This window comes from Apostichopus japonicus, chromosome 5, assembly GCF_037975245.1.
Source record: "Apostichopus japonicus isolate 1M-3 chromosome 5, ASM3797524v1, whole genome shotgun sequence".
NCBI classification, from domain to species: Eukaryota; Metazoa; Echinodermata; class Holothuroidea; order Aspidochirotida; family Stichopodidae; genus Apostichopus; species Apostichopus japonicus.
The window spans coordinates 13,125,057-13,138,671 of NC_092565.1; the positions used below are offsets into that span (position 1 = coordinate 13,125,057).

The following is a 13,615-nucleotide window of genomic DNA, read 5'->3' on the forward strand; positions in this document are numbered from 1 at the left end:
GATATATGTTACTCCATCTATTAGAAAAATCAAGACTGGGAAAATGCTGCTTCCAGTATTTTTCGCCCTTGGGCGATGTGTTAAGATTGTCACGCAAAAGGCGTGAAGCTATTCTGCACGAAACTGAGGAGGCATCTATAATGTTTTTGCCATTTTGAAATTTTACAGTAGGAATATAGTCAATTTGCGTAGATACAATTGCATCAGAAGAAAATATATCACCTAACCAGTCAGAGGGGAAGGCGTGGAGAATGACATCGATATAATTCTGAACATCGATTACTGTAAGGGGATTATCAGGATTAGCAAGCTCAATGCACTCATGCACGGCCTTGGCTGGCAGAGAAGTGGGTATAATCTCATACATCAGAACACTTACAGAAACGATACCACCTTTAATGAAGTGACGATTAAAAAGTGTTTGACTATCATTGTCAACAATCAGGGTATTACTAAAGATAGGTTGATTGAGGATGTCTTCTCTGGTCTCTGGTAGCCAGAAACGGCCTTGAATTAGCCGATCCCATGCTAACATGAGTTCACATGTGTAATACGGGCTTAGCTTATGAACAGACTTGCGGTTAGGAGTAATTTGAAAGATACTACGCCCAAGGCTCAAATTTCAACTGCATGACGGTCTAGAGGCCTACCAAGCTGTTTGAGGTGGGGATGGGCATAGGGCCATAGGCACTACTACTAATCGGTACTAGGCTAGGCTTCAACAACTAGTATTACGACAGTAAGAGTAGGCTAGATCGGCATGTTTTGGTCATAAAGTCCAGGATTTCCTGTTTAGTTCCATTTTAGGCTTGGCTTACTACTTATTTAAGATCAAAGCAAACAAGCATAGGCCTATGGCTTCCTATGTCTAGGACTACGACTGAGTTATAACAAGCCTAGCCTAGACCTACAGTAGTTATACCAGTGCAATCAATGTAACCACTGAAGATTCTAAAGTCTGCCTGTAGCTGGGCTGAATTAGGCCTAATGGACCCATATGCAGACAATTAGCTGTGTATCTCAATCATAGGAATTGAAGTTGAATATGGCCATAAGAAGTAGCCTACTACTAGTACTACTATGGGTATAGCAATACATATTACTAGGTCTAATGCTATGCATGAAGGCCAAGACTGTCTATAGATAAACAGTCCTTCTCAAATTCACTCGAGCATTAAGAATTTGTTACTTGATAAACTACCCCAAATACTGCCACTAGGATTCATCCTTGAGCGCACCTAATTAATTCACCAGTCAACATGTATGATTGTAAACATAAGTGCTCTAAATCTAATGGCCAGCACTACTTTCCTGTGCTTGAAGACATGTTTGGCTTGACCACTGAAATAATACTCTGTGTGTTTAATCATGAATTTGTGCAGAGGAGCATTAACTTTGCCTAGCATTACCAAATGGGGTAGATATTCAATATTCCCTTTTTGGCCAACAACAGGTCGAGTCAGTTGGTATTGCAATAAGTATATGGAAGATGGTAATGGCTTAGCCTAAGATACTCCTAGGGTAAGCACCTACTGTAGCATGCTATGCAACAACACTTTGATTGAAGATTTGTTAACAGACTTATCAGCCATAAGGCTAGTTCTAAATTAGCTAGACCTTACACAGTTACAGTTTCAGCCAAAAACTCCATTAGGCCTATACAATTTGGCCTACTGCCACTGGCTGAAGTTTAAAACGATGGGGTTAAGACTTAGACTAGACTCAGTACATCAGCAAAAATCATTAAGTCGAAAATTTTACGAAAGTTTGTTATACCTTTGAGTTTGACATCAGCGTCCTCGAAATTGGGTCTGTTCATGTTTCACAGTTGCCAAAGGTAGCAAATTTTCAAATTACAGTACAGAACTTCTATTCTAAATGAAAAAATTATAATTAATATCTGCAATTCATGAATTAGAACCTTAAAACTATTCTGGAAATTATATTCAAGATGGTAGAAAAGTGTGACAATCTATAAATTTTCTAAAAGTTGTTCTTTTCTTAATGGTGGTGCCACTCCACCATTAATCAAACATATGTTGTTCATTTAAAGGTAATAATAATGAGTTGACAAACATGTTATTAATTCATAACCTTACTAAAAAAGATATATAAACTCTTAATAGGTTCCAAGTTCGAAACAAAGAAAAGTGATCAACAAGACATAAATTTATTAAACACAGGCCATGCTTGTTATTATACTAAGCAATACATTTCAATGTGTAACGCGCAGGCACACAAAATTCTTAGTAGTTGCATATTTGCACGCACTGTTCTGGCCTTCGGTTAAACATTAGGAGTTGAGACCGTTAACTTACTTAGCCCGATCTGATATTACAAGATGACTTCTCCTGAGCTGGATACCGATGAAGAGTACAGTATCATTGGAAAATATCGTTCGTCAGGACTGTGCCCTGAAAATTCAACATTAAATCTAAGAAGATCGATACGGAAAAGATCAAAGAGTTTAGACTAACGGGAGCAATAAACAGCCACCGAGCTTTGTGCTGAAAAGTGTGAGCAGTAATACTTTTAAATCAAGAAAAGCCAAAATCATGCAATTTAAATCATTGAAATTAAAAAAGCTTCACTGTCCGGTATCAAAAGTATTTGCAAACTTTGATACAGCATTCTGTTCTGTACAAGAATTGTTGATTGTACGCACCTGATTAGCAGTGTAAGAATACCTGCTTTTAGCACAATCAGTCATCAAGTAATTTTTTGTTAACTTTCAATAAGTATATATCAGCATGATTGGAAATCCTTAATAGCAGTATATTGTCTACAAAACTCAGACATAAATCACTTGAACATCAGTTGGTATGATTGTGTATGGTTCTGAATGCTATTTTCCTTTCTTTTTTTTAGGTGGGTGTGGATATGATTGGACCCCTTGCAGAGACCATCAATGGAAATAAGTACATCATAACCCTACGTGACTATTTTTCAAAATGGCCAGAGGCTGTTGCTGTAAGAGACAAAACAGCATAAACCGTTGCAAACTTTCTGTTTGAAACCATGGCCAGGTATATATCCATCTACTTTGTTTTTACTTTAAATGACATATTTTTGACGTTAGTTATGCAGACCTGCATTTGTTCTCAGTTTTACGTGTGACCCAGAAAGCGGCCAAATGGTTACAGGAATTTCTTGAAGTTGTTTTATAAGTTAATGTTAATAAAATGTTAGTGGGATAACGGTCAGTGCAGCCAAGACCAGGTGCTATGTCAATGCTTAACTTACTTGTTTTGAAAGAAGTGCTAAAAGAATCTCCTGATTAAACCACACGGCCACTCTGAAGATGCCAATAGTTTACTGCATTACTCATAACCAGTACTTTAGCAACTTGTTTAATTTTTCATTTATTTAGATTTGGGTGCATAAAAATTGTCATCTCAGACCAGAGAGGAGAATTTGTTAATGCTCTGAACAATTCCCTGTTTGACATGACAGGGGTGGGCCACAGAGTATCCTTCAGCTACCACCCACAGACCAATGGGCTGGATGAAAGATTCAACCAAACTCTGCAAAATGCAAATGTCACTCATCAAAGCTGTCAATCAAAACCAAGATGACTGAGATGGAACACTATCTTCGATTCTCATGGGGTACCGTACAGCAAAACATGGTTCAACAGGTCTTTCTCCTTTCGTTGTGATGTTTGGAAGGTTTGTAATAATTCAACTTACCATTGCTGAATAGAGGTTTACATTTGTAAAGGTCATATACGGAGAAAAGCAATCAGGGACAAGAGAGTTTGGACAAATCCTGCATAGCTACACTGATCCTCTATATGATAAAATCTCATTTGACACATCCCAGGTCCTGGGAAAAACTGCTAAATAGCAAGGACAAAAGATGAACATTCATTAAACTATAAAAGCATGCCAATTAATTTAGATACATGCAATTAATGCCACTGATATTGGTTTTGTTTTTCAGTTATATATCATATTTTGGGCTGGTATGCAATTTGGACCTATAACAGCACAGAATATACTTTTGTTTTATATTTCTGCTGGTTTGAGTAAGTGATGTGACTCAGATTTATGGTTCTAGGGTCTTAATAATGAAAATAAAATATATAAAAATTTATTTATTCTTCAGTCAACAAAGTGTTTTGAATAATTGATTGTTAATTTATCTTCATATATCCAGAGAGCCATTGTTACCAGTCGACATTGAAGACTCCATTGTCCAACCAGAATCTCCTGCTGCAGCGATGCACAGAAGGAGAGGGTTTTTCAACTCATGTCACAGTCGCAGGACATAATCAAAGGTTTTGTGAAAGAAAATATTGGCAAAGCCCAAGAATGGCAAAAAAAGAATTTTGATAAAAGGCAGCAATCAAAACAGGTAATTACATAATGCTATGTTGTGCATTGAAAACTGCACTGTAGTTAAATGAATGGCAACATATACATTGTATTATGATGTTTACGTATATATGCTGGATTTTGTTTTATTCAGAGCTTCAAAGTTGGTTCTATAAGTGTTCTCGTCCGGAATACTAGAAAGGATGCCCGAAGAGGAGGGAAGCTCGAAAACTCTTGGCTTGGGCCGTATGGAGTCAAGGCTGTGAATGAGAAAGGGCTGTACACACATATTAACAGTTCCACAGGCCTTCCTTTGAAGAAGAAATTCAATCCATTTTACTTAAAGAATTTCACACAAGTAAGATTGCTTTACAGTCTTTTATTTGGGGGGGGGGGGGGTCGGGAGAGGGGGTTGATTGGCATGATTCCTCCATAATTTCCTTAACAATAATCAGTAACTTGATGAGTTCTGTGCTGGCTTATGTGAGGGTAAGGCTAGTAGCTGTCTTCACACAATAAATCAATTTTGACTCAATGGCTTTAAAAAATGAAACATAATTGCTAACAATAAAAGAGAGAAGAATAAGTTAATTAGAAAACTCCAGTTTCTAGACAAACGTTTTCAAATATTTGATTTTATTTGCTTAGTTTCGAGAGGAGAATTTTATGTGATGTCAGTTTGAAACTCAGCAATTAAAGTTCCAACTTCTAATTAGCTTCTTGCCAGATCAACTTGGTAAAACCACTTATAGTAACTATTTTCTTTGGTGTAGATATCATGCATGGTAATGAGTGGACGGGGCTTAACATAAAACTAGTATCAACATGTTGCTTGACCATTACAACATTTTTAATCTCTGATTTATTCTGCTGATTGAATGTTTGTAACGGGCGGGACCAAAATAGATTTTAGCTGATGTTCTCTTGTTAGCTCCAATCTGAAGAATGGTAGGTTGGTTTGAGGTGATCCTTGCAGCAATGATGAGCTAAGGAGGGTCATTATTGCTTTTGGTGCAGAGATTGTGCAACAAAATGAGTGGGCAGGGCTTAACATTAATAACTGTTAGCTCCAATCTGAAGAATGGTAGGTTGGTTTGAGGTGATCCTTGCAGCAATGACGAGCTAAGGAGAGTCGTTATTGCTTTTGGTGAAGATATCCTGCAACGAAATGAGTGGGCAGGGCTTAACATTAAAACCTGATCTGCAATTGCTCACTAACCATATGTGGTATGACTAAATTTTATTGTGCTGAGCAGGTTGGTTACCCAGTGCAATGTTTTCAGTGCTATGTTGATTTTGCTGCATATTGGTGAGATGTGTGACAAAATAAGGTTCAGCTGAAATTTCCTGATAAACACAGAATCGGAAGAATTTTATTCCATTTGAGTTGATACTTAACATAATGATACCTCATAGCCTGTAGGAATGGTCCGTCTCGTTTTCTTGGCAGATATTTTCCACTTTCACCCATGTTTGTTGCATCTCAATCATCATTGTTAGCTCTTTCTAATATTTGTAGAGCCTTAATTACTATTAAGTGTGTGCAAACCCCCTTCCCTCCTCACACACACAAACAAACGCATACACAAATTACTCATGCTACATCATGGAAACCATAATGCATTTTAACTTGGTTGATTTTTCATATATTGAACAAACTAATATTAAGAAAATGTCCCTTAACATATTACTTAATTCAAAAGGGAATTGTGATATATAGCATCATTATGGTAATGTTGCTTTACCATTCCAATGTTGTTGTTATAGGAGAAATGATATACTGCTTAAATCTTCATGGTGGTGGCAGCAACCCAATGAGATTCCTGGCTTGCAGCCGAAAATATCAGGAACTTGGCCAAAGTTGGTTGAGTTGATAATCTAACACAATGTCTAGACTGAGTTTGCAGCAAGAACAGCCATCAAATTACCATTTCCCCAAAGAGTGGTGTAGCTGGGAACCACATTGCACTTTGCATGTGTGGTTGGATTATTAATTTTATACAGGTTGTAAAACACTGAATGAAGTCACATTTATTCTTTCATCAACATTGATTCTATCATCACAGAAATCCTCATAGAGGCATAAATGTTCAGAATAGGGACTGATATTGACCCACTTAAATTTCATCTGATCTTGAATTTGGTATGACCTCTATGTATTAACATATTCCTTAATTAACAAAGAAAAAAATGCAAATTTGTTTTCAATATCCAATAAATGTCTCGGAGCGTTTAAATTTTTTATTGCAAGAAAGAATTTTTTAACAAAAGGAATCGATATACATATGAACATATCCACAGTGTACTAACACAAATAATTGCTAACCGGTGCTGTGATAGGTTGTTGAATATAGCTGTTGCATGTAATCCATAAATTTAATTATTCTATATTTCAGGAACTTGCAGCCAGTATCATCAGTACAAACACACCAGATGAGGTTAGCAGCCCAAGTTTGAATATGATTCAAATATCCAATAGAAGAAATTTGAATTAAAGGTAGTCTGTATAGGCAACAAATTATAGCATACTTTTCTGAAGATTTCAAAAATTACATTCCTGGAGATTCTTATTTCCAGATTGGTCTCAGACATTCTAAATGAACACACAAGATGACTGAATGTCTCAGTGAGGTAAATTGCCTCCAGGGTGGTAATGACAACAGTTTAAAATGTTGACCAAATGTGACGGTATTGGAACTTTTGGCATATTTGGGGCCAAACAAACCTCTGCCCCCCTGCACAATTTCCCACCCCAACCTATGTTCTATATTTCTCTTTCACAATATATATTACCTTCTTACAGGGAGAAACATGATCAAGGTCAATACAGCCCCACAGATATTGCATATATATCCAACTCTTGCAAAGAATACTGGTTTTTCTATTTCAAATTGAGTTTTCCGTTTCATTATTTTATGGATATAGATCCATGTTATTGTGAATTTCTTGATCGTGGAAAATCACTGGCCATGCTCGAAAAGTCACATTAAATATTGTTAAATGTTTTTATTTCAGGAAAAAAGCAATCCTGTTATTGTAAAGGTAAGTAACCTAAGACAACCCATGCAGCTTTACAAATAAATTCATTAAGGCAGGGATTGTAAGCCACGGAGGTGCAAGACTTCATGTGACTTGATCCTCCCCACCTGGAAATGTTGAAAAATGGAAGACTTTTACTGTGCCAGGACCATATCCTTGACAAACTCCTATGCCTGGAGAAGGGAAAATCCCAACCTATATGGGCACAATTGCAAGGGGCATTTTGTGATGTTCCAACCCCATCCCAAGGATTGGCACTTATTGCAGAATATCATAATTTTCACTTCAACAATGAAGGTTTTAAGTTTTATTATCCCCCAAATATACTAGATTTCCAACATGGGCACTCTCTTTGTCAAGTTCATGATACCTCTACTCCTTTCTCCCAGTAGCATATTCCAACAAATGGTTATTAAGATATGATGTGTTTATCATTTTACTTGATGAGAGTAACTTTTCAGCTACAGAAGCTAGTGACAGACTTCCAAGAAAGTGCTTTGAATCATCAAGCAATCATAAAAAAAAATAGATACAAATGAAGGCTGCAACCCTAAACTTTACCAATTATATTGATGAGCCACCCATGTCAGATGTAGATTTCCTACAAATCTAAATTTTCCTTCTTTTATAGCTTCTTTGCAGCATCATTCAACACTATGATGGACATAGCTCTGAATTAATGGAATGAATCAAAGCTCTCTTCCACGCAATTTCAACCTGAACTTCATGGGCCTCCTGTCTCGCAAGGTTGAAACAGATTCTTCCAGAGTTTGATTCAACTGCACAGGAGGATGCATTAGCTGTAACCAAAGCCAGTGCAAACTTTTAGATGAGTAAGAGATATAGATCGTTCTGTGAAAAGCATCAAAGCAACCCCCCAAAAAATAAGTGAACTTTTCAATGTATTATTTAAATTTATGCCATGTTGGCCCAAATATTCAAATTTGGTCACCTTTGGTCAAAATTCTATAAACTGTTTTTATTACAAATTTTGAGGAAATTTACCTCACTGGGACATTCAGTCATCTTGTGTGTTCATTAAGAATGTCTGAGAACAATTTGGACTAAGGGCCTACATGAAAGTAACTTGTTAAAAACTTCTAGCAATTATAGCATCCTATAATTTGGGGCATATACAGACTACCTTTAACATTGAAACTGATTGGGAATTTGCTTAGGTTTGCAGGGAATTAGTCATTTTTAAAAGAGGTATCATGGCACCAGTTAGATCTGACTGATAAACTTGCATCAATACAATGAGGATGCACATTTTGTAAGGCTGGGTTTAGATGATAGTCTGTATCTGATTTATATGTTTGTTTCTCTTAATAGTAATTCTGATAATTTTAAGTAAAAGCTGAATGAAAGTTTTCATTTATACCTGATAATCCAGAGGGTAAAGGAACAAATGGAAATTACAATAGAAATGCAACATTGTTGTAATGAGTAACTTATTTTTTCCTTTCCAGGTACTTCTTACATACAACAAATGAGATGAAGTGGACTTCCTGCAATGAGACTTGGCACTGTCGGGCAAACTCATATCCAGTAATTCCAATATATCCTAGTAACAAGGGCTATATGTCATGCTTGAGTATGCAGGGGCACCTTGAGGTGTGTCTAAATTGCAAAGATCCTGAAGGCTTTTGTGAGTCCTGGTGAGTTCCTGCAAACTCCCTGTTTTTGTCATATTGTTTTCATTCCATGCTGTTTTGTGTTATGTAAAATTGTTTCAATATGTAACACAATGCATTTTTGTGAAGTAGCAGTATGTGTGTTTATGAGTGTAATGCTAAGAGCCTGTCATTACGATAACTCAATAAACTGACAAATGAACAGTAGTCAAATTCTGAAACTATTAGTGATGTAAGTTAATGGCCAGAATTCATACGTTGGAAATTTTCAGGTTTAGAATCCAGCTTGAGTTGAAATGATCCCATTGAGCATTTCTAAATACTGTATACAGGCATCTTTTCATATTGACTGTAGATCTCTGGTGTTATGTCTTTCACAATTTATTAATTTATTAAGTGTTGTACAAAGAGTTAATTTCACATAGGGTGACATGTTTATGTGAAATTAATTAACTAGCTATGTCGTTCTAAGTGTTGTGAAAAGAGTTAAATTTACCTAGAGCAAAGATGTCGCCTTAGGAGCTTTATGTGCAATTCACTATTTTTTAATTAAATACTTTGGTATTTGTATTAGGCAGAGGGATTATTATAAATAGCACACCATTAGTCCGGTTCTCCTTCAATACTATTCTCCAGAAGTACACAATTTTCTGGCCAATGGTTCAAGAACAGGATTGATAAAGTATACCGTTTGTATTAGAAACCGTTACTTCATCTAGCCAAGGATGTGAAGAATTATTAGTCTCCAGTAGTTCTTGATTCAGTGGTTCATATTCAATTCATGTTGAGTTTTCAGGAACTATTACCAGTTATGCAACGAGTCAGGGCTAGAGTCACTAAATTTCAGAGAAATAAAGAAACTCAAACACAAGTTCATGGACAGTCTTCCCATAGATCTAGATTATGCAGTGACCAAGACCAAGATTCAACTCAAACATAGGTTTCATAAAAGTGATATCTTTATTAAGTATCTTGATAGTCACTGACTTTTTCATGTTTGCTGATAGTGGTTGTACCAGATGTCATTGTCTTAAACTCCACAAGTCACAAAGTAGCATTAATATTCGGCATAAATTTGTTTCTACTAGGGTCGTGAATGAGTGGAATGGTTTGCCTGAGAAAATTGTACTTGCAAGTACTGTAGTGTGAATGGGTTTAAGAATGCTTTGGACAAGCACTTTAAGCATTGTAATCGGGTCTGATCGTTTGTGTCATCAGTTTTCTTCCATCTCCTATACGGTTTTTGATGGGGACTTGAGTGTCCCTCCTGATCCTTTTTCTTTACTAAACTAATCTAAACTAATAAGGTCAAGCATAAAGTATGTGTGCTGTAGGCCTACGCAATTGCAGAAGCCAACCTTCTTAACCTTTTTGAACTAGCACTTTTAAGGTTAACTTAACCTTTTAGGCAAGGTAAGCTTAACTTTTTCTTTGCAAATGTAATGAACATGATTGAGCAAGAGTCGTGCCAGCAATGCCACTGCATGAGGGAAATTCACAGTGACAGAGTAAATAATTGCTTTCCCACCCACGGATGAACACATGTTAGGTATATTACTATCACTAATCCGGGGAAATTGCATTTAAAATATAAATATGTTTATCAGCTGGTCAACAGTTATTTAAGGTATCATTTAATTGTTTTCATTTACTCCATTAGTGGTCTTCCCTTTTCCAACAGCTTTACTGGAAAGACTCTTGCTCAGCCGCATTACACAAACACTTTACCAACAGAATACTGCAGATAGCTGATCGTTAACTATGTTAGGAATCCACATGCAGTTGTGGTTACAAAAATAGTAAGAGACAAGATCTGCATTTCAATCTATGTTTATGGTTAACTACAATTAAGAATAATGAATTGCAATTTTAATAAATGAGCCCTTCAGTACTGATAACCAGGATTTTAGTTATCTTTTTTTTCTTTCTTTACAGTACAGAAATGCAGGGTTGCACTACACCATTTCCCACAGAGGAAGTATGGCAGAAAACAAGTGGAATTTTACATATAAATGCCAAAAATGTACTGGACAGAAAGGTTCAATAAACTTTTGGAACATTGACACCTCATTCACTTACATGAGGAAACCTTTTCTCATAGATGTTGAATAAACAGTTGTAAGAAGATTAACATGTAGAATTGGTTCTGAAACTAAATCAGTATTTATGAACTCCTCACATCTATGATCTCACCATAAAAGAACAGAAGCAAGTTGTTGAGTTTGAAGAGTTAGCAACTTAAAATTAGGAAAAAGTTTCATATTCAAGAAGAAATCAAATTTCAACTTTATGATAAAGAATGGGATGATTGCATGGGTAGGTGTGAAAAGCCTCTCAGCTACCTCAAAGGGGAACAGTGAAAGTAATACCCATCACCTCAGAGCTTATACCAGCACAGACTTACACTCACTAAGTAGTACATGTAGCTTATTTGATAGGGAAGTTGTAGATCTGGTGAGTAGCCTACTTCTGTGCAGTGTAGCAGAGCAAAAGCGACAGAAGTTTAAAAGCATATATTACTACTCAATGTGGTGTAAGAATCAGCTGAACTGAGCCCCAAGCTGCAATTCAAAATAAGCTTAGGCCTATATACATTTAGAAAATATGTAACTGGAAAGCTCACACCTTTGCAATTTCAGACCAAGATTGGATGTCATGGGCTGATGACATAAATGAAAAGTTGGCAAACATACATCAGCCCCAGCAAGTTACACAGAGGGATGCAGAATGTGGACAGGTGCCTACACCATCAGTAAGCCAGGGGCAACAGCATATGGCATTATGTTCACAATGCTAACCCTGACAGCTAAGAGAAGAGGCAGCAGAGTCCACATTCTGACATATATGCTCTTCAAAGTATTGTGCAAAGTAAAGAAATCTTAAGGACCAAACCATTTGACATCTCCTACATATGCCACAACAGCCTACATGTGGAGAGAGGTGTTACATCTGTCAACAGTATCTTGCAGTGCAACACAGCAGAAAGCCTTGACAGTTTGATGGCACTTGCCAAGTTTATGGTCATCAGCCTACTTGCCTACTTCCCTGACTGAGTGATACTGTTTTAACTCATAACAGTGAGTGTGGATAGACTCAGTTTACAAATTACTGGCATCACTGATAAATATTGTCATCTTCATCATCAGTGTAGTTTTTCATCCTAGAGTAACTGGTCATGATGAATCAGTTGATCTTTCTTATAGAAACTGGACTGGTTTATGTTTTTAGTTCTACCATGTAGCTTGTACTTTCTCTCTCTGAGTTGTGCTCTCCTCCATCTGTATGCTCTGCCTCTCTTACGTAATTCATCACATTGCTGTTTTCTTTGCATCTATTTCAGAGTCTGGATACATGGACTATTTGAGCTCACCTTTAATACTGCAGTTTCCATCTTCCTGGCTATGGACTCTTCAGGCACATTATATGTTATGTGTATGGAACTGTAGTCCCTGTACTGACCAATGCACGAAAGTGTGGTACTATGTTTTGGATTGGTCACAGTGAAAGCCTTATTGATGACATCTGCTTTTGAGTGGAAGTCTCAAAACGAGTGGACCATAATCATTTGCTGCAGGTGGGTGTCTCAGATATTTTGTTTAGCTTCCTGCTGTCAGTGTGGGATATTAGCAGAGAACCCTTTGCAGCATTTGGCATACATGGAAATGTGTACTTCCTGCCCCTCTTGCATACAAATGAATGCTTTTGGCAATATAAATGATTTCCACTGTAGTACTTTGCAAGGCATTCTAAACATGTTGATAAAGCGCTTTTGATATTTCAGATATAAGAAATTTATTGACCATAAAAATTGGCATTCAGTCTATCTCAGTAAAACAGACAATAAAACAATCATAAATACATCGAAAATACATAAAAATCTGATTCCTAAAACGAAAAATTAAGACTACTATGTCCATGTTGTGACACATATATTTGGCCTATTTCCTACATAATTCATTGGCAAGATTGAGAATAGCCCTTTGCAAGAAAGAGCGCCTGTATCTTTCGGTTCAGCATCTCATGACAATTAGTCTGCCTGTTTTATTGCTGTAATCTACCTGATGCCCCAGAGGATGTTGGGATGACATGATTGACTTCATATTCCTCTGTGATACTCTGACAAGCAACTCATCTACTGAACTGAGGTCATGTGACCGACAAACTTTCCTTGCTTTAGAAACTAGTCTACTTAACTTGGTCATGTCTCAAGCAGTAGTATTTTCACCCCACGCGGCTAAACAGAATGTAATGGTGGTCTTGATTGCCGATTTTAATATAGAACAGAGAAATAAGAGTTGGTCTAGTCCGAATAAATTAAGCTTCTGTCATAGGAACATATGCTGATTAGTTTTTGCTAGAATACGTTTTACATGTTCATCCCACTCCAATTTATCAGTGATGGTTTCTCCCAGGTATTTATAAGATTGTCAAGCGCTTCTTAGTCACAGTTTTTGCAGGAACATATCAGAGGAGAATACTGCTTTAATATAGTCAGTGCTCTGCGGAGTGACTTGAGTAGGTGAACTTGATCTAACAGGTTAAGTTCACTTTCAGAATGAGTAGTTACAGCCATTGTACTACTGAACCTTTTACATGCCTTGCCATCAGCATCAGTTGTGAGACACT

General features: G+C 36.8%; 1 protein-coding gene across 1 annotated transcript in view; it reads left to right on the plus strand.

Annotated features, from left to right (window-relative positions):
* Window positions 1-717: 717 nt before the first annotated feature.
* The window catches only part of LOC139967719 (uncharacterized), a 36,853-nt gene continuing 23,955 nt past the window's right edge, over window positions 718-13,615 (plus strand). The window contains exons 1-12 of the mRNA XM_071971752.1: window positions 718-2,516; window positions 2,869-3,026; window positions 3,371-3,668; window positions 4,159-4,356; window positions 4,471-4,674; window positions 6,713-6,754; window positions 7,332-7,358; window positions 7,987-8,188; window positions 8,825-9,013; window positions 10,671-10,788; window positions 10,925-12,066; window positions 12,330-12,563. Of these exons, the coding sequence (XP_071827853.1) occupies window positions 4,252-4,356; window positions 4,471-4,674; window positions 6,713-6,754; window positions 7,332-7,358; window positions 7,987-8,043 (435 nt within the window). The 5' untranslated portion in view covers window positions 718-2,516; window positions 2,869-3,026; window positions 3,371-3,668; window positions 4,159-4,251 and the 3' untranslated portion in view covers window positions 8,044-8,188; window positions 8,825-9,013; window positions 10,671-10,788; window positions 10,925-12,066; window positions 12,330-12,563. The remainder of the gene's footprint in view (window positions 2,517-2,868; window positions 3,027-3,370; window positions 3,669-4,158; window positions 4,357-4,470; window positions 4,675-6,712; window positions 6,755-7,331; window positions 7,359-7,986; window positions 8,189-8,824; window positions 9,014-10,670; window positions 10,789-10,924; window positions 12,067-12,329; window positions 12,564-13,615) is intronic.